Source organism: Mugil cephalus, chromosome 3, assembly GCF_022458985.1.
Source record: "Mugil cephalus isolate CIBA_MC_2020 chromosome 3, CIBA_Mcephalus_1.1, whole genome shotgun sequence".
NCBI classification, from domain to species: Eukaryota; Metazoa; Chordata; class Actinopteri; order Mugiliformes; family Mugilidae; genus Mugil; species Mugil cephalus.
The window spans coordinates 24,334,294-24,355,549 of record NC_061772.1 but is presented as its reverse complement, the minus strand read 5'-3'; the positions used below and the strand labels follow the sequence as shown (position 1 = coordinate 24,355,549).

The 21,256-nt window shown below is 42.1% G+C and overlaps 1 protein-coding gene and 1 long non-coding RNA gene across 2 annotated transcripts in view; one reads left to right on the top strand and one right to left on the bottom strand.

Annotated features, from left to right (window-relative positions):
- The window catches only part of LOC125005414, a 112,817-nt gene that overhangs the window by 90,552 nt on the left and 1,009 nt on the right, over positions 1-21,256 (top strand). The window lies entirely within an intron of this gene.
- pou4f1 (POU class 4 homeobox 1) lies at positions 17,328-20,569 on the bottom strand. The gene is made up of 2 exons (XM_047580765.1): positions 20,183-20,569; positions 17,328-19,741 (listed from the first exon to the last, which is right to left on the bottom strand). Exons 1-2 carry the CDS (start codon positions 20,303-20,305, stop codon positions 18,752-18,754), a joined length of 1,113 nt encoding a protein of 370 aa, XP_047436721.1. The 5' UTR covers positions 20,306-20,569; the 3' UTR covers positions 17,328-18,751.

Here is a 21,256-nt window from a genome sequence, read left to right as displayed (position 1 = left end):
AGCGCTCCATTGTGGCCTGACTGTATTTCATCTTTCCCGGTCCCAGTGGGATGTCCGAGGGTCCATTTGAACACCGTCCCCTAGCAGAGACCGAGTTTCCGTCAGCTGCGTCCTCAGAAGACGACGGCCATATTGCTCCGCGGTAAATTTAAACCGTGTCAAGAGTTGACAAAGAAATTCTCTAATTTACGAGCAGTTATGTCCCTAATTGTGTCTGGATCTCTGAAATAATACATTTATTTGTCTGCAATGTTTAGTGCGACTAACTTAAAGCTGAAACTCAAATCTGGAGAATTCCTGCTGCTGAATTATCCCCCCAGTTTCCACACCCAAACACGTGGATCATCGTATTTGACAACAGCTCCCCTTCTTGGGTTCAAGAGCAAAATATATATAGTGCGATAAAATGTTTACGCTACACACAGTAAAGCTGCGCAGACAATCATAAATCTTTACGCTCATTTATTTTACAAGCCTGTCTTCAAACAACATCACTCGTGGCTTTCTGAAATATGATGTATGGCAGCTCTAATACGGCTCTAAACATTGACGGTCTGAGTAGTTTAACCGAGAGAATCTGACAGCCCCGAAGACGAGAACATCGCAAATCCTTCACTTATCAAACCGCGGTCGTCCGCAGGTTGACCGCTGAAGCCCGCGCGTCACATTTTGTGGGAAAACGTCGCGTTTTTTTAATGCGAATTTTACCGATTTAATTCCAGCTGTTCACATCATATTTTATCCCCTTAAAAAAGTAATAAATCTCAAAGTGGATTGTCCAGCAGCGTCCAAGCCGGAGTCCCGTGATGTTAATGTTTGTGCTTGTCTTTATATCTGAAGCCCGCATCAATCAAAAAGGAAAGTTTAGGGAAAAGCATTAATATGTCCGCATGATGACAAACTGCATTAGAGTCGGGAGGCGCCGCATTTCATTACGGGCTACAGGGACCTCTAATTTCATTCCGGTCCACTTTGTGGAAACGACAGAATGTTATTACGTTCAGCGGGTGTATCAAACATCACAGAGCCGCTACTATTTGTTTTCACTGTATTTGCTTAAGTAACACAGGGGGCATCTTCAGGTAATTGTTTTAAGCTTGAGAGAGAGTCTCTGTACATAATAAATCATCTTTTTCTCCTCTGATCTCTAGGGAACCTTGTACTGTCCAACTTTAAATGGTTTCCTTGGAACAACTCCACTTTCCTCAAGTCACTTTGTAAAACTTTCTCATCCCAGTTATTAATATATATATATATATTTATTTTATTTTTTTTGTTGGAGTAGGCTATTAGAGAAGCAGGGAGATTGCTTTGACCTCCGCCTTACTTCACATGTTTGCTTCAAAAGTAGAAATGGATAACTGAGCAGCACCGCCCGTCCACGAGGTCTCTTCTAATTACTGGATGCGCTCTTTACGGGAAGCAGGAAAATGGTTCTAGCCGAGATTAAAGGCAGCATATGGATATTAGAAATTTAAATAGTCACATTTCAGAAGCGGCGTTTGCTTTTTTTTCTGCGTAATTGTTTGATGCTTCTTCATTAGGTGAATTTTGTGTATTGATGAGTCCTGATGAAGTATATATAGACTGTGTCCACGCAGGAGTCAGCTGTGGAGCAATTACGAACAAAATAACAATTTTGTTTTCTCGCTTGAACTTGAGAGCCAACAAGAGGACGAGAATGATAAGGAGGGGGAGGAGGAGGAGGAGGAGGAGGAGGAGGGGGCATTTTAATCTCGAAATTATTATATCTGGACTACTGACTCTTCAAGGTTTATCAGATTGCTTTTCCTAATCATTGCACCCCGAGAATGTTTGATCTCCACGATGAACAGATGATTAGTTTTTCATGAAACCGTTCAAGCAAAACGCTCCCAACATGAGCTGCGGCGAGACGCTGTTGATTTAGCTGCTCCGGAGGCGGCGGGGGCCCCCTCCGCTTTACCGGAGAGGAGCCCACATGGGAGCAGGGAGGGGTCAGGCCGGGTCAAGTCTATGGGTAATGATATATCACCTGCCGTATATTTAAGGTTTTGCTAATTCTCCTCTCAATTATGACCATTCCTGCGGCCTGCTGGCCTCGGAAGCAATGAGGCGACACATTCAATTTGAGTTGGTGTATACATTTTTTTTTTTGGTGGCAGGCAAATGACAGCGTCCGGATGCTGCAAATCACAGACGGGCAGCCCAGATGATCTCCCCCGCCTACCCTCCCCGCTCATGATGACGCTCATACATGACTTGCCATTCAGTCTGTCAGATAATGACATGGGGAAGGACATAATATAAAAAGTCAGCAAAAGTGACAACGGGGGCGAAAGATATTTAATTTTAACACGGAAATTTCAACCTTTTAACCTGATTCCAAAATAGTACGGTGCAAGTAAAACACTTTTACACTGACATTAAATTTAATCCACCATAAATTACGCCTTAAATCAAATGTCCAGTATTTGACACGATTTCTGCTTTATTCGTCTTCAATGTCTTAAATGTGGTTCATTTAGTATTTATTAGCATTCATAGGAGCTTTTTTAAAGTTTTAAGTCATCTGAAAATGATGCCAGGCGATAATTATCCAACAATGACCCAGGAAGATAATAATTCCTCATTTGACGACCGTAGAAATGACTCAGAACTATGAATAATCTTTTATAGGCTGCAATTTACTATATTTAGAGGAATTCAAGTGTAATTCAGTCCAACGCTTGACAGTTCTGAGCAAGTAAAGTGGTTTCGTCTTTTAACGATTGAATGACATAAATCAACATCTGATCCCCGGTTACGTCTGCACGTGAAACTCCAGCGTTCAACATCTCGGCATAAAAGGGATGACAGCTCGTGCGAGCGGAGCGAGGGGATGAAAAGAAGGTGAAATGACTTATTTAACCAACAGAGAGCCAGGAACAGCAGGGGGGGGGGATTCAGTTCTCCAACGGTAACTTTGTTCTGCTTGGGTAAAGTAGAGAGGAAAACAGGAAGTGGTGCGCTCACCCTGTTTGCTCCCCACGGCTGTGTGGTACAGGACGCACAGCAGGCGGACCACACGTGATGGAGGCCTGCATCCCCTTTAGTGTTCACACCGATCCCTGAGATGCTCTAACTACAGCATAATCGCTTAGGATAATAATTTTTCTATAATTTGGAAACCGTTAGCAACCATTCAGCTCTTGTTTTGTAAATCCAATACGCTACTAGATGTCAGCCACTATTTTTAACCCCATTCAATGTTTAACGTCTCTAAATATATGATTCACATCTTTTTTTTGTTTCATGTTTAATGACTTTTCCTAATTTAATGGGGATACTGACACAGACACTGGCCTTGTCATAACATATGTTATTATTCTTGATAACAGTTTTTCATACCCAATGTTATAAGATAACAAGAATCTGCACTTAGAAATGATATAAAGCCACTTAAATTTAGATAGTAAACAAATAAAAAGTATGAGACACACAAACTTGGGAATTTTTTCTAACTTTCATAAATTTTGATAAAGGTTTAAATCGCTGGAGTCTGATTGACACCAGTGATAAAAGGTTATTGAAGGTAATAGGAGGGTTAAGGTGCAGGTCAGAGGACATAAGCGAAGATTAATTGTTTCAATTATTCATATTAATTAACATTTTTATGCAATCGCACGATTTCCCTTCAGTTTTGTGTCAGTAACAATCAAACTTCACTCAAGATACTTAACAAAACTCAAACTCTGAAGCCAGAACATGAACTAACAGAACTCAGCTCGGATGGAGGGAACCGACCATCTGCTTCTGGTCGACTGGATAAAAAGTCTAAAAGAAGAAGGGAAGACGAGAAGCAGTTACAGTAAGATTACCTGACTTTTATGTCAAACATATTATTATCCAGAACGAGAAGTGTCTCAGAAACAAACAGCTTGTTGAACGGTATAATTCAGAATTATAATCACTGTCATTATTAGGCATCGTTTCCTTTTTTATTTGCTTGTTTTTTTGCTGTTAATTTGTATTTAATCATTGTAAAATATGTTAATTGCATTTCAGAAACTCATGCACACCAGTTCCTTAGCTGTGAATTAACCAGCCGTTGCTTTAGATGCTCATTTCTCATCTGTTTTTTTTTTTTTACCGTGGCATCGCACATTATTGTAGCTGTCAGATACGTTCGGTGTTTCACAACAACGCCGTGTAGCCTTGTGTTCTTACGTGGCCTTGAGATTATTTCTGCAGAAGTATATGTTCAGTAGAACAGAGTATTCCTCCCCACAGGTGAGCACCTGTGGAGTTGCCATCGATTGCATCATTGCAGACACTCCTGAGACGCGCAGGTGTCGTCAGCAGCTACACGCAAAAAAAAAAAAAGAAAAATCAGCCTGAGAAACACACAATGACGTGAAGATCCGTATTTATTCTGACTGCGCCTCCAGCTGCCGGGTAGTTTTTTGCCCTTTAATGACAATGATTTTTATGATCTGGGTTTATGTGCGTCTGTTCATCCGTACGTCGCTGCCAGTGTAACTACAAGGGTGGAAACGCTTTTCATTTGTGCGAGCTCGCAGCTCGTTTCATTGCATTAGAGGCCTGTGTTTTATTTGCTGTCACGCATCGTCTAGACGTTTGTGTTTTCAGCCGGCGGTTCCACCTCACTTGAAATAAACGCGTGTTGTTTTTGTTGGGATGATACCCATATATTCACAGATTTTTCTTTTCCTTTTTTTCCCTTTTTTTTTTTTTTGAATATACAGTAAATAGTTTTTACTTGTGATTTTCTACCTTTCTCTGAGTCTAGAGGCTCTCCGGCTTGTTGTTTTCGTAGGAACTCCAGCAGGATGAGAAAAAAACTAACAAGCACTTGTCAGTTCTCAGCCATCACTCTCTGACAAGCAACTCTTGTGGACTTCTCCTCTTATCTTCCCTCTCTCTCACCTTGCAGTCATCTGAGAGAGCACAATTCATTGCATTTGTGTACATGTGTGGATGTGTGTGTATGTGTGTACATAGTTTCCTGCATGCATGTGCCCGCGTGGTGTGTGTGTGTGGGGTGTGTGTGTAATGTGTGTGCTTACACGTGTCAGAAACTCGACATGATCTTGTCTCCGGTGAAGGCCTTGGATCACCCGGCCCTGCTCACTCCAGACCTGACAGTGCAGCTGAACTAATCAATATCTCTCTGCAGTCAAAGGTGGGTTCTGCCATGAGGCCGCGGGGGTGCACTAATTGATGGAAACTCACCGCCGGCTAGCTCCATGCCCTGCGGCGCTGGAAGACGGCAAGCTAGGGCCTTCCACTGAAAATGGAGGGGGAAACGGGGGACAGAAAAAGGCCCGAGATCATAATCAGGAGGGAGAGAGCTGTTTTGTCTGTGTTGGTATGTGCGCGTGGGGCTTTTGTGCAGCTTTACATACATGGCACATGCTTCTTTTCGGGGTGACATTTTTTTTTTTTTTTTTTGTGCCAGATTTTGGCCGACTGTCATATTCTGAAGGGCAATAATGTTCAGCATAACAAAGGTCCTCTGGTACATGGGTATTAAACCTGTGGTGGAATTTTTGGTCTTACCTAAAAGATAGAAAGTAATTACATTAATCTTTTAAATACGTCATTTTTTATGTTAAGTTCAGTCTTCCTACAATTAAAAATAATAATATCAGTGACATAATTTGGCTTTTATTATGGATTTTCTAAAGATTGCATATGATATTTGACAAAAAAATAACTTTATTAATTTAAATAATGCCAATTACATTATAAAATACCTGATCATAATTAGCTAGTTGATATTCTGTGTCCTTCTATGAGTATCTCTATTTAAAAAAGCTGCTATGAAGCAGGTATGAAGAGTCTTTGCTGACACCATAAAAGTGTCCCCTCACTTGTCCAAGTGACTAAATAACTAAATTGTCTTATGCAGAAGAGTACAAGTTCAGTCAAGAGGAAAAAACACCAAGAGCGTCCCATAAGAAATAAAAGATCATTTCAGAGAATGCCCACTGACTTGTTCCTTGTTAAGAATATATTGTTATGGTGCAGACTAAGCACGCCATGATAATTACCATCAATAATTGAGTAAGGGGAAATGGTGGAAGGAGCTGCATTCAGTGCTCGCTAAATGTGCCTGGGAGATGCTGAGATGGACAGTCTGGCTAGCTAGCTAATTTGGCTCCTTTTTTATGTGGCACTGAAGATTATCTTTATGTTTCCACCCGCTTAGCTTTGGCTCTTGTGAAACCTGGGAGGAGAATGTGTAGCGTTTCCTGTCTTGGCCATTCATCAGTTGTTTGGTGGTGCTTATCGATTCCCAAAGAGCATCCAAACAGCCTGAAAGCGAGATGCTTGGAATCCGTGCCTCATCCTGTAGTAATCCTGTAATACAAAGCTATCATTGACATCATGTTGCTGTGGACGTGTGACAGAAAGGAAGCTATAACTGAGCCTCGAAGTGTAGAAAATGCAAATGTAATTCCAGTTCTTAGCTGTACAATTAGGTACACACTGCAAATCATTTATTTATTAGTAGGCAGCATCTCCAGGAGCAAGATCAAGAGAAAGTTGCTTCTTTTCTCATGTATGTGTTGTGCTGTGTATAGTATTTTGCTGACTATTACTTATTTATTTATTTATTTATTTATTTTTGTTTAGAAATCTCAAAAACTGATATAACCTCATTGCAGAGCCAGCTGGAGGGCAGCTGTTAGGAAAAGTCTTTGCGCCCATCCTTGGAAGAGGAAGCCTTGTCTCTGAAATAGCCCACAGTTCTGTTGCAGTCCAATCATGCTCGCGAATAATGTGCTCAGCAGAAAAAAAAATAAAAAATAAAAATAATAATAATCAGAAGGCAGCCATGTTTCGCTTCAGAAATGTTCCAGGTTGCTGTGATTAAATTTAATTCGTATTTTTAAGCATCAGCAAAGATGCGCCCTCCGCGCGGCATGTTTATGGATTTGGACGCGGCGTGCTTGTTAGGCATCCGTACTGCAGCCTGTGTGGAGAGGGCCGGTGAGTCCTCCACAACAAAGAAAGTTCAGAGTCGGTATTGACTGAAAACGAGAGGCAAACCTCCCCGGGGAATAAGGTGCACTTTCCAAAATGTAAATCAGGCCTTCCCTGAGACACGCGGGCCTCTCTCCCTCCCCTGCTGCTCAGAAAGCTTTGCCATTCACCTTTAAACAGAAGAACAATAATCAATGGAGCATTATTAATGCTGAAATCATTCATGTGCTCTCTGTGGCGCCCCGCCGAGCGCCAAAACCACTGAAGTCATGTACAGTGGAATGCATTGTAGGCGTTACATGGTTAAAGAAACACCTCATCATGGCTGCGCACACTGACCCGAGATCAGTTTTCACGTCAGCAAAAAGAAATCACCACAGAATTAGTCTTATATCCAAGTAAAATATAGATATTTGTTCTTTTAATTAACCCGGAGATCATAAAGTATTCACACATATCTGATCCTCCTGAGGCCTTTGATTCAGACACATATCATCTGTGGATTCATTTCTCATTTAATCCCTAAGGTTTTTGGGCAGTTGTATCAAGAATTTCAGTTTGAGACCGAAAAAGAATCATATATGTACGCTTCAATCTTTAATAACCCGTGTTTCCTCGGCGTGTTACACGCAAGGCCCTTCCTCCACCCTTCAAAGATCCTCGTGTGAATTTTTCATAAACCATGTCTCTGTTTCTTGTTCCCGGGTCTGTCTCAATACACAGAGGCCTATTGCCTCCATGTCCAGCACGCCGTATTTATTGGACTGTTAGAAGAGCGCGAGCAGAGAGCAGCAGCAGCAGCAGCAGCAGCGGCAGCCGCTCGGGCGAAAGAAAGGCAACGAGGAAAGGAGCGAGCGCTCTCCTTCATTACGACAAGTCAGACATAAATCAAACTAATTATGTAGCCGCTACAGTATCGAACCCGTGGAGGGGAAATGAAATGATCAGAGGCAGGTCGCAGCTCAACAGAGAGCGAGTTAATGAAAATATTAATTACCTGATGATATACTGGGGGGATCCAGAGGGCCCCACCCACCCACCCGCCCCCCCGATCTCACTCCCTCTCAGACCCCCTACCACAGAGAGCATTTGTTTTAATTGAGTAATAATAAGACTGTTACATTTGGCTGAGTCACTTGATTCGAGCGGGTAATTGACCAATAAAGGCCCATGATAGGCAATTATAGATCCAGTGTAGTGCTAATTACTTAGCAACTCTTAAGTGTCTAACTAACACGGAGAACATTACGCTTCGGTGCAGATGGTTATTTTAAAAGTCGTAAAATAAGAGCAGAGCGGAGTTTGATCCACGGGACACGCACTAAATCAGTCGCCTCGGTAACTCTCTCTCACCGCGCCGCACACTTTGACACCTCCTGCCTAACTTTAGGGCTTAATTTGCTATTAATATCAGATTTTTGGCTTCCTGATCGATTTCCTCTGTGTTTTCGTTCTGAATTATTCAGTGGTACACTTTATCTCCACACCCCTCCCCCTCCCCCTCCCCCTCCCCCCACAGCCATGCCATTTGTCACACTGGTCAATAAGCGGGTGATATTTGGATCCTGACTGTGTGGGACAGGGTTACTTGTAAGGTGTAGATGTGTGGGGCTGAGGGTCGGGGAGGGGTATCCGTACGGATAATATTGCACAACAGTCAATCACCGTAATTAGAGGAGGTATCAACAGTCGTCTGGCCTTCTGAGATTTGAGGTGAAGATGTGTTGAAATTTGTGCTATTCTTAGATGATCCGTTCCTTTGATTGCTCTCATGAATGAATGAATGAATCACTGAATGAGGATTATTTTTTTGAGCACGATAAACAAAGATCTTAGAAAGAGTTTGTGCAATTTGAACTGTGTCATTTGTTTAAAGTATTCTTAACTTCTTTTAAACAAAGCTACCTCCAACCTCTCGTCACCGCTTATCTAAAAGTTCTCATCAGTTTAACGAAAGACGTCTTGATTATCAGGTTATTTTATTTGATATTCAGTAGCAATTTGGAATTCAGCAGCCAGAGATAAATGTTTTAGTTTCTTTCTGATTTTGTTAATCGTTCTTAAATAAGTCTGATTCCTCAGGTTACTAAAAACCTTCTGTTAACTGATAAATCCATTTATTTTTATTTTTATTATTATTTATTTATTTATCATCAGGTCCAATTAAGAAAAACAAGCCAGAGTTAACCCATGTACTTATCTGTTTCTTCCATTTTCATGGCTACGTGTTAAACCAAGGAAAGCATCCTAAAAAAAAAAAAAAATGGAGGTCAGTAAATGCACCACGTGCAGTTTTATCCTTGAATGAAACAAAAGAGACGTTCAGACATTCAGCTCCACAAACAAACCGTAAAACGTGCACGTCTCTTCTTCCCAAGGTGGAGGATCAGGACGAACCGCTTTTTTACATCATTAATGCACAAGATCATTACATCCTATTAATTAATGAACTGGCATGTAATTACTAAAATGACTCTCGCACAGATGCATCAATGTGACCGCTGCTTATAAGTCAAGCGTAATTAGTCATCTCAATTCATCTGGCTCGACGAGGCGACGCATCCAGTCCGCCGGAGTCCCGTCCGGCTCGCCCAGAGTGACTGAATGGATTTTTTTAACGCAGTTCGCGGCTTTACCTCCACTCAGTGTGACGGGCTAATCAGTGCTTTGTCAAAGCCGAGCCCAGCTCCACCTGTCAGAGCTGTCAGTCTTCTGAGGAGCCGCCGAGGTCCCCCGAGTAATAAAAAGAGGAGAGCCCATTTCACACGGCGCGACCTGGAAGGTGTGAAGTCAGGACGCTGAGGACGTGATAATCAATGTCGGAACATGTGGTATTGATGAAAAGTGTCAAAAATGGCTGGAAAATACACGGGATCCTGGAGGCGCTCGGTGGGCGTCTCTCGGGGGTGATCATGATTATGTGTGTTATGGCGTCTGTGTAGAGTGTGTGTCCCTCTTTGTGTCCCGTTAAACTCTGCTAAAGATGATCTTCCTGCCCACACTCGTCATCCTCATCGAGTGTCGGCCGGTCGCTCGGCTGGTGACGCTCGGGTTGAGGTGCTGGTCAAACAGCTGTGTCATGAGTCGGATATTCCAGTAAGGGGATCTAGAGGATGATATTCCAGTCTGAGTAACAAGAGGCTAATAAGATCACAGAAAGGCGATCAATGGCCAGTAAGCCGAGCTCCTCTTTTTGTAGCGTCGCCTTCTCTCGGAGACACTTCCTCTGTCTTGATTTTGCATTGTCCTCCAAAAAAAAAAATATATCCAGCACGGTTCAGTGGACGTGTCATGAGGGACGAACGTGTAGATGTTTTTGTTTTAAATTCTTTCTCCTTTGACCAAGTTCAGGTTATTCTGAGGTGAAGAAGACTCTATTCACATTTTTTTTTTCTTTCTGTCTAGTATTGGCTGTTTGTCAGTCAATCAGTTCATCCCCTGACAAACCTTCTTAAGAATTATTTTAGTGTTATTTCTTATTATTTTCAGACGTCCTCTGTTGGATGTCATTGCAATATGAATATTTTGTGAACTGATGAGGTCTTCTTAGGCTCTGGGACTTGTCCTTTTCGTCTCCTACCATTCGAAAATAAATTACCAAATTAATACAACCAAGTTGCTTAATTTATTATTATTATAATAATAATAATTTATTTATTTTGTATTACTATTTGGGGTTTATGATTGATCACTTTATGAAACTTAAACATCATCAATTTCAAGTTTGTTCCTGTTTAATTGGGAATTGTTTTTGTGTAATCTTCAAAATATTCAATATATTAACATCAAACAAGGTCTCACTGGAACCTCTCTCTGCTGTCAATAACGAGTTTATCTGTGTTTTGAAAAGCTGCAGGAGGTAGTAAGACAACAGATTATTTTCTTTCTCTTGTCATGGGAGATAAAAATCTAATTTGCCATCAATCATCCAATTAGTCTTCTGTCCTCTTGCTAAATGAGCCGTGGGACTCTGAAGTGGCGCAGCCCTGTGGAGTTTGCATCTTTAGAGGGAGGGGAAACAGTGAAGAGACTGAGCAAAGGAAATATGCTGCTGCTGCTGCTACGACTGCTGCTGCTGCTGTTGTACTATTTGCATTGTCGCTGACATTCAAGAGGATACCTCTTCAGCCATTAAAAGGTGTGTGTGTGTGTGTGTGCGCGTGTGACTGCATCAACATTTGTTCCCCCGCATGCTTCCCAGCTCGAGTTCAGCAAATGAGTTGAACCAACCTTCCTGGGCAGTCTTTCCTCTCGACTCCAACCTCTAACAACTCATGAAATATTTAACGTGCCTCACAATAACCTCTCCCTCTCTCTCTCTCTCTCTCTCTCTCCCCGTCTCTCTCTCCTTCACACACAAACACACACGGATATTTTTCTTTCTGTCATTCTGGCTGATGGTCACTGGATGAAATGTCCGTTTAAGCCCCCACTTATATTTCAAGTCCCCCCCCCGTGCGCGTACGCATACTCGACAACACACAGTTGTTGAACTTCTCTATTTTTTTTTTTTCTTCCCAGAGTAACTAATACATTGTATTCGGTGTGGGTGTGTACAGAGGTAGCTGGATACAAATTTGACACCCGACCGATCGGCAGCTGCCGGCTGTTTAATCAACAGTGATGAATATTTGATGGCGTGGCGGCGGGCAAACGGTGGCCGACACTCTCCTCATTATCGAAGTCCATGTGTGCAGAGGAAGATATTCAATATCTACGGATGGGGGAGCCAGGCCCTCTCTCGGCGACGTGAAATGCCCTCGCAGCTCCTGCACGAAAAACTGCATCTTATATATGCGGCGTGAGTTTAACTTATGGAGAAGAAGTGGTGGTGGTGGTGGTGTTTCAGTAAAACGGAAGTAGCCTAATAACAGATAACACAGGCTCAAAGTCAGTTCAGTTAATCAGTTAGTGAACTACTAAAAACTAATAAGGTGTTTTTATAACTGATTCATCATTTAAGTCGTTTTTCAAGCTTACTCCAAAAATGTGAACGTGTTATAATGTTGCAGAATTTCAGATTTTCTCTTTTGGACGTCGTTGCAACATTTATGTTTCACAGCTCTGAACTATTGACGTCTGTTTGCGCTTGAGGACTTGTTTGCTTCTTCCTTAACAGAGATTACAGGCCTAACCAATAAGTTTTAGAGGAGAACTACACATTTAATATTGACTTTTAAAAGACTCCAAATAGGTATTGGTAGGTGAACTGTACAAAGAAAAAACACCAGTAAAGGAAGGAGTCTTAACAAACGCTGTGTTTTTAGACGTTTAATTAACCTTTGAAATGGTGAATTTAAACTAAACACGCATTTTATGCTCTACACAATCCTTATAAAGCTTGACGTTTACATAAATATGAACCGAAGCATTGGAAGAATGGAGGGAAAAACTTCTGAAATAGTTAATGTTGCGCTGTTAAAAACAAACTTAAAGCTTTTCTCTGTGCATGCATGAGGACGGAGCCATGGTTTTCAGCACCAAGGTCAGTGACAAAAACAGTCCAATACATCCCTGCAACAGAGAATCGTTCCTCTGTGTTCAATAAGTACGATAAAATCAAAGTTTTCAGGCTCAGCAGTCGACTGCGCTGTAAACTGAAAGCAGCGCCTCATGTGAGTGGAGTAGAGCCTGCCATCACCAATCACACGATGCAGATGTTTCCTCTCATCTTTACAGCCACAGAAGTCTCAGAAGTTGCAAATGACGTATAGGGTAAATGCTGTGTTTCATATTCATGGTATCAGTAAGGGCAGTGACTAACAACAACAGCAAATACAGGATCAGCTGCTTTTTGTCATTTGTTTTCATGTGTTAAAGAAAGTTTCTTTAAGATGCAAATAATTGGACTTAAGCATCAGTGAAGCTTAAATGTCTATTATTAAAAAAAAAATAAAAATAAACAGAGGAAATAATGTCTCTGGCTACTAGAGTTTGGTGCCTTTATAACATCACATGCTATTTTTAAGGAAACCCAAGGAACATTGTGACATTTACGCTTGAAATTTCTTGAATTCAAGAAAATTCACCGTCTTTTCCGTGGACTCTCCCTACATGGCGCCTCGTCTTCCCTCTCGTTTCCGGTTGCGCCTCCCCCTCTCCTCGCCGTGCGCCGTCTGTCTGCAGCACGTGCTGGTAATGACGACAGGGGAAATGGGTTCAATACCAGGGTTCAAAGAGCACTCAGCCAGGGGCCATGGCGGCTCCGAGGAGGCCGGGGCTGAGAAATAAATGACATTTCGGCAGTAAAGGCAGATTTTTGCATAAAGTGACATTTAGATGGCAGTGCGTAATTTCTGAAGGAGGTGAAACATTCCGCGGTAGGCCGGCGCAGAACGAGTGTTTTGATGTTTTAGTGCTGCACTTTGTCAAACGGTGGGGTCGTGCAGAGGGTTAAACCACAGTCAGCCGGCTTTGCTGTCTTTGTTTGATGTCTTTAGATTTCTGTCCACACCGAGTGAAGACAGACTTAAGATCAAGTTAAGTACTCCTGGGAGAGTTTGATGACAGCATATCTCTCAGAGCCCAGCCTCTGTCATATTTGTGAGCTATATAGTGGACAAATCCAGATGTTACCTGCAGCCTGTGCCAAAAGGTTGAGGCGTCCAACAGCTGGGAGACATCCTCCGAGTGATTTTCAAGCTCTACACTCATATTTATAGTCAGGGATGCAGTTTTTTTTTAGTTTTTTTTTTTTTTTTTTACTGCAGTCAAACCCCAGCAGCAGGTCATTTCAGTTTTTAGACTGTGAACATAAAGAGATGCAGAGATGTGCATTTATTTTCATTCACAAAATCCATTTGTAAATAGGAGAGTATAAAAAGAAAAGGTAAATGCAGCATAATAAGAGCTTTGTAGAGTCTGGCTCTGCATATTAGATTAAATATTAAAACCTGAAACTGATGGTGAACCTTGAAGGAAATGAGCAGTTTTATGGAGGATTTTAATTTAACAACTAACAAATACTTGTTTTAATGAACCCCAATAAACTACAAAATTAGCAACGTGGCATTCTACAGACTTATACGACCACTGGATCAAAGCTGCTGTCAACTTTATTTTTTATTTTAAAATGTGTGGCTGCGTCTGAGCTGCAGCTGGATCATGATTATGTCAGTAGCACAGAAGCCATCATTTTAATAAATGTGTTAATAGTCACGTGTTTCAGTGACTTCTGAATTGTCCTCCATTCCTCCTTTAAACAACTTTTTAATGTCCTCCAGCTCCAGGTTGTAGTTAACAAACGCCACAATAATAAGATGTGTGCTGTCAGGCCCTGGCCTGTTTATGTGTACTCCTCACAAATAGGAATCTAAATTGTGCTTTCTGCCGTGCAGGCTACCTGCATATCCGCACAGCGGCATCCATTTTTATCTGTCAGTAGCTACATGACAAGAGGTCAGCCCCTCAAGATCAAATATTTTTCTTACTAAATGACGGATTTATTAGACAAATAAGTTGTGCGTCTGACTCTGAACCCTCTGTGATTGAAATATACCCTTGTGTCAACAGCACCGCCTCTCAAACCAGGTCCCGGGCGATGGAGGGCTGCCACCGCGGATTACCGAGCAAATATAAGTGGGAAATGAGTGCAGATCTGGGGGGATCTACCCATCCACATCCCCGGGTGTGACATTTCCGTCCAAAGGCCAACCTCCCCGCGCATTGTTAGATCAACGGAGCCCTCCATGGGAGCGTTTTTTTTATTTCTTCTAAGATACTTAATAAGTAGACCAAAACAGGAACACGATATTCTCCAATAAAAATAAAAAAGAAACGAACCGAGGTATTACGTGAGAGCTATCCATTTCTTTTTTAACTCCAGCTTGTAGTGTTGTAATTATAATGATCTAATCCATCTTAACCTGGGCGCCTAACAGCTACGATTAGGACAGGCCCACTCCCTTCCGCTCAGAGCTATAGTAAAAAGTCGTGCGCTCGTAAATCTGAACGCCTGCGTTACCATAACGCGTGGTGAAATCATTATTTGCCGACGAGGTGTCAGAGACTCTCTCATTTCGTCTGTCAGGAATCCAATTTCCTTTTATTTACATCCACGGTATAGATTAATTACTCCCCCGACTAGTAGCCTGGAGGAATTAAGTTATGAGATCCTTTGGTAGGCTCCATAATTAATCAATCTCGAACAATGTGAGGATACGGAGGAATAATAATAATAATAATAATAATCATATGCCAAATTAATGTTTTGCGTTTTTTAAGGTCGTTTTCATTGCAGTATGACTCAGATGGGACGCCCGAAACACGATGGCATGCGAGTAGAAAGGTGGGTGGGTCACCTAAGCGATCTAGACATGAATTTAGGAGGGAGGAAGGAAGGCCCCTCTCCGAGGCCCAGGCAGTAACAGCACCTATACGGCGAGTCTATTGATAAGAGCTTCGAGGGTTGTGATATCGGTGACGTTCCCGATGAAATATCCCCCTCTGATTAATAGAGGACTCTGTCGTAGCGGGCTGACATATGGTAGGCGAGGCAGCTGGGGACGGTACCTCGGGCGTCCCCTACGGCCATTAACATATTAGAGGCTATTGTGCAGGCAGACAGTCCGACTTCATCCAGGGCCCCTGTGCAGAGAGACAGCACCCCAGAGCTGTTTGATATAAGCTTTCAATAATGCATTACTCTCCCCGAGCCGCCGAAGGAGCTGTTCGTGGTGCTGAAATGATTTGCCATGTGGCGCGGAGTGTGTTCGGTGCCAGCGGTGTTGTGTTACTGCGGAAACTTTGAACTTATACGTAAAATAACAGATAGATAGATAGATAGATAGATAGATAGATAGATAGATAGATAGATAGATAGATAGATAGATATACACAGGCCTACACAGGGATATGAACAGATGTGTCGAAAAGACTGAATATATTTAGCATTTCTGATATCTAGAAACTTTTTTTGCACATTAATTTATGCTGCAGTAAAATCATTTCAAATTAATTATCTGGCTAAAAACAAACACACAATTGTTCAATTTTCTCTGCTATTATTTCCCTTCCAGTTATTCTTACAAAGTCTACTTTAACGAATTAATCGATGCATTTAAAGCTTACAGGAGAAAAAAACAAAAAACAACAGGCCGACCAACTTTTAGTGCCAAATGCATCTGTGCTAAACGTGAAAATGAATTAAATGAAATTAAAGCTGTTCACATATAACGAAAATGTCGAAAATATACCTGGAAAAAAAAAACCCCAACACGTTTTACTCACGTCAAGGAATCGCTCGTCTCTTTTGTCCATGTAGCCAAAAGCTAAAGAAAAGCAATAAGGAGCAGCTTTGCTCTGCTCCTCCTGCACCTCCTACTCCTCCTGCTCCTGCTGCTGCTGCTTAACAGCGACTTCCTTCGTCCGCCTGTTTCCCCTGAAAACCCCCGAAAGCTGCCTGAAAATATTGCATTTTATATCAGCAAAGCGCGATTAATATTGCATTACCCGCGTTTAAAAAAAAAAATAAAATAAATCCGGGACGCAGCCGTAAATGGAGCACCGGGTTAAAAAAATAAAAAATAAATAAAAAATAAAATTAAATAAAAACACGCATGTTTGGAGTTAATAGAAATATTTGGAGAAGCGCGGAGGTCACGCAATGGTCATCTTTAATCAACAAAATAACTTTCCTCTCTTTCTTCCTCTCCCTCCTTCTCTGCCTTTCTTTCCCTCTCTGGTTCTTTGGTGTCAGCTCTGCTTTATGTTGCTGTTGAGTTATTCTGACTCTGCTGTGAAACTTCATTAAATGTTGATTGTTATGGGCCTGCATCACTACCGCGAAGGGCAGGAACTTCATCTTGGTTAAGGTGTCCAGACAGAGAATTGCATTTATTTATTTATTTTCATTTCCCTCTAATTTTACGTGCAGACAGTCAAATAAATGTATGGTCGACTAAAATAAAGCCCTGCCACTTATTATATATTATATTTAGGCTCCTAGCTATCTTAGTAAGTCATTATAATTAAAGTTATTAGAATATTTTTTTTTTCCTGTAGTGGATTTTTTAAAATAAACGTCTTATTATTATATATTTTAATTTTAATTTAATATAACATATATATTTTTAAATATATATATTTTAAAGCTTATATATTTAAGGCAAAATAAAGTTTTAGGATCTTACAATCCCCACCCTGACATGGTTTACAAATTGACATCCACGAACTATTTCAGTTTTTATCTCAATCGTCCATATATATATAAATATGTAATAAATTAACCATATTTTTTTCTCCATTTATCTGAACTCGAGGCCATATTTATGCTGCGTCCCACTGTTTTAACAACACCGTACTAATCGTGTTCAGTGCAGGGCCCAGTCACAACCAGGAGAGCGTCGTTTTCTTTCTTTGATTTATTAGAAGATTGCTGGAACACACCTCCCTGTTGAATTTGGCTTACAGGATGAAGAGTACCAATGAAAGTAAGAGGACAACAGAGGAGAGTGGAGAAGTTGTGTGTGTGAGAGAGAGAGAGAGAGAGAGAGAGAGAGAGAAGGGGGAGACAGAGACATAGAGAAAGAGAGAGAGAAGGGGGGACAGAGGGAGAAGGAGACAGTGGGACATTTTTTTTCCATGATGCACATGTCGCCGCAGTTTTGTAAACATACTTGTGCACAAAGTAAAATATTACTTACACAACGTTTCCGTAACAATTAACACGACAAACAACGTGGTGATCTTAATGTGAAAACAGGCATTTAACAGTGACTTACACCATCCACAAAATAAGGTCTACCAGTAGACAGCTCTACTGTACGCAGTGATTCTTTTTCCAATGCATAGAGTGTTTGCACTGCAAACTGAAACACATGAAAAGAACGATATATATTATTATTTTTTCAAATCCTCGTGATCCCTCCTTGATAAAGTCAGGCAAGGCTTTAGTGCTCTGATCTGTTCGAAACTTTTTTTTTCCTCCCTTGTGTTGCCAATGGTGTCCTTAGACCCCTAGAATTTATTCCCCCCCCCAAAAAACGCACCTCTGATAAGTGATAAAGTGATGTCTGTATATACAAAACCATTTCGACGCAACCGGTCCATAAAGGGTCTTTTTGTGCAAATTCAAAATAAATATATCTGTAGATGTGGCAGCCTGTTCAGGCTAAATTACTCACCGTGATTTCGGATTTCATGCAGGCCTTTTAAAAATAAATAATAAATTAAATGAAATAAAAATGTTTTTGTATTTTTTTTCACGTTAGCCATAAAAGTTTGCAACTGAATCTGAGTTCGTAGCAGCCTCCAAAATAAGACTAATAGAACAGATGAATAAATGAGTCATGGATTATTTCTATACCAAACAACGACAGAAGTCAAACCCAAAAAAGAAAAAGAAAAAAATAAACAAAAAGAAACACCGTTCAACAATCAATGAGGTAATTCGTAAATGGCTATACTTCAAATAATAGACCTATCAGGAGAAAATAACTCGCTATAGTATCAAGCAAATTACCTCTTTCCACGTGTTTTAAAAGGCAATGTCGACGTCGCTAAACTTTTCCCTCGTAACAACTGAGCGAAATTTGTGTAATCTGTTATTTGCATACTTCACATTCACCGATAACGTGAAAATAAACAAGATATATGAAGCCTCGTAAAATGGGGGTCTAAAGCCCACTGTGCACCAACGTGTAAAATCGCTGGAGACAAAAGACTGAAAGTGGTGTCTTAGTTGTCCCTTGGTCCTCAAATTCAGTCACACATTTTTATTTTCATTTTTTTTTTAATGTTATTTTTTTCTGTTGTTGTTGTTGTTGTTTTTCTTTGCCCATCAGTGAGCAGCGGAAAATTTCAACCTCTTCTGCTTCTGTCTTTGGTTACAAAACCACACTCGCACCACATTTTTTTTCAGGTCCAACTTTTCAGCTATAGCTGCTATTTTCTCGGAGGACGGTCGAGGCTGTACGGCGAAGTAAGCCTCCAAAGACCTCTTTTCTGGGGCCGCTATCGACGTCCTCTTGCGTTTCTTTTCCCCTCCGTTGAAAATGTCAGGTTTGCTCATTTTCTCCCTCTGGGCCCCCTCGGCCTCCTCCAGCCAGGCCTGGAGGATGGGCTTGAGCGCAATCATGTTGTTGTGGGAGAGAGTTAAGGACTCGAATCGACAAATTGTACTTTGGCTCAGTGATCCCACGCCGGGGATTTTGAGATTAGCCAGAGCGCCACCCACGTCCGCCTGGGTCACCCCCAGCTTGATCCTTCGCTGCTTGAAGCGCTCCGCGAAAGCCTCCAGCTCCCTTGGGTCTGTGTCCGAGTCATTGATGGAGGGGAGTCCGGAGTTTGTGAGCCCTGGGCCGCCTTGGCTCCCACCGTGGTGGCCCGGTAAAAGCCCGTGGTGGGTGAGGGGCGAGTTCATGCTCATAGCCTGGTGGGAAAGGTGACTCAAGCCGTGCATGTGAGAGTGCGGGTGGGCAGAGGAGGTGGAGATGAGCCCTCCGCCGCCACCTCCACCGCCGCCGCCGCCTCCTCCTCCGCCTGCCCCGTCGTGCGCGCTGGACATGAGGGAGAGCGACTGCGAGCTGATGTGGTCCATAATGTCCGGCGGCTCCAGATTCTGATGGTGGTGGTGGTGATGGTGGTGGTGGTGGTGGGCCAGCGGGACGGTGGACGTCGACGAGCATGGCACCGTGCTCATCGTGTGGTAGGTCGCGTCGGGCTTGAACGGGTGCGTCTTGCCCTGGGACACGGCGATATCCACGGCCGCCAAAGCCTCAGCCCGGGCCAGCAGGGTCTCATCCAGGCTCGCAAATATGTTACTCTGCAGCTGCAAGGACGGGAATTAAAAAGGAAGAGGAGAGAAGAACAAAATGCGTAAGAAATAATGAGACGAGCAGTAGAAAGGAAGACGGCGTAAAAAAGAAAAAAGAAAAAGAAGCATAAATAAATGCATCTGTCAGTCGGGACTTTTGGCGACACATAACAAGAGTCGGAATATTCCTTCAGAAGTGGCAAGTCATAAAAATTAATACAAAAAAAAAAAAAAAAAACAGTAAAGCCGAGCTTTGCGTGAGCATGCTTTCAAAAAGATCACAGGCTCTTCCCAGTGATTGCTGTGGAATACATGAAAAAAACATTAAGTGCGCGTCTTGGCTGAATGTGCCTTGGAGCAGCCCTTGTTATTACGCACAGACAGCGTTCAGTACTACATGCAGCCTAAGCAAGAAAAAAAAAAGGACAAAGTGAAAGTTTTTCGGGCATTATTTACCTGTGGAGTTTGTAGACAGGCTCTCCTTATAGCTTCCGAGCTGGAATGCAGGGTGGTGTACTTGTGTTCGGGTAAAGAGGGATGCATGGCGAAGTGCGGCTGTTTGCTGTTCATGGACATCATCTTGGCGAGCTTCTCCAATTAAAGTGCACGGGAAAAAAGTGGGGAAACGGCTACAAGAGCTGGAAAATAGTCATAGACACACGGGGATCCTTTGCCTATCCAGTAATGATGCGATGTAGTTCGCTGTGTAGTGCGCCGAGTGCAGCCTTGAGCCCGGAGATCACAGAGATGCCTGCAGTCTCTCAGACGCACTTATCTGTCTACTGTTTCCCCACTGCTGGGGATGAGAGAGGCTCTTACACCTGAGCGCCTCAGATCTCGTCAAGCCCGTGCTCGGCTGCTCTCGCGAGACATAAACTGCCAGAGCAGTGAACGGGCTGACAGATTTAAAAAAAAAAAAAAAAAAAACTGCTCATAGGGCAGGCAATAACATCTGGAGACTGGGAGCCTGCGTTTTTAAGGGCTCACTCCTAACCATCCAGGCGCAGAACTGCACCGGTCCCGGTGCCTTTAGGCCTTATTCTTTACTTAGAGGCCATAAACCATTGACTTAACGCTGTTTATTTGAGCAGATATCTATTTTAAGCTCAACTTTATACATTTGAGTTCAGGCAGAGGAAAAGATTCCTGGAGAATTATTGGAAAGAAGGTGCACTGCGCCCATGTAAAACACAAGAAAACATTATTATTTGGAAGCATTTGTTAATTTAACTGACTTGATAACACCAGTGTGAAATATTTTAATATGTAGGTTACTGTGTTTGCCAGTATAGGCTCTGTCCTTGCCCCCCTCCCCTGCCCCATCCCTCACATTAACGCGTCATTAAAGCCCATCATCGCCAGATGAGCACTAAACAAATTGATTTAATACTCCAGCGTAACCTTGTACACAGTCTTTACCTAAATTAATTAATCCCAATGAATTAACACTTCATTTATTCAAACCACAACGGTTGCCCAATTAAATTTTCATGCCGCGATTAGAGGTATGTGAAATATACACGATATCGT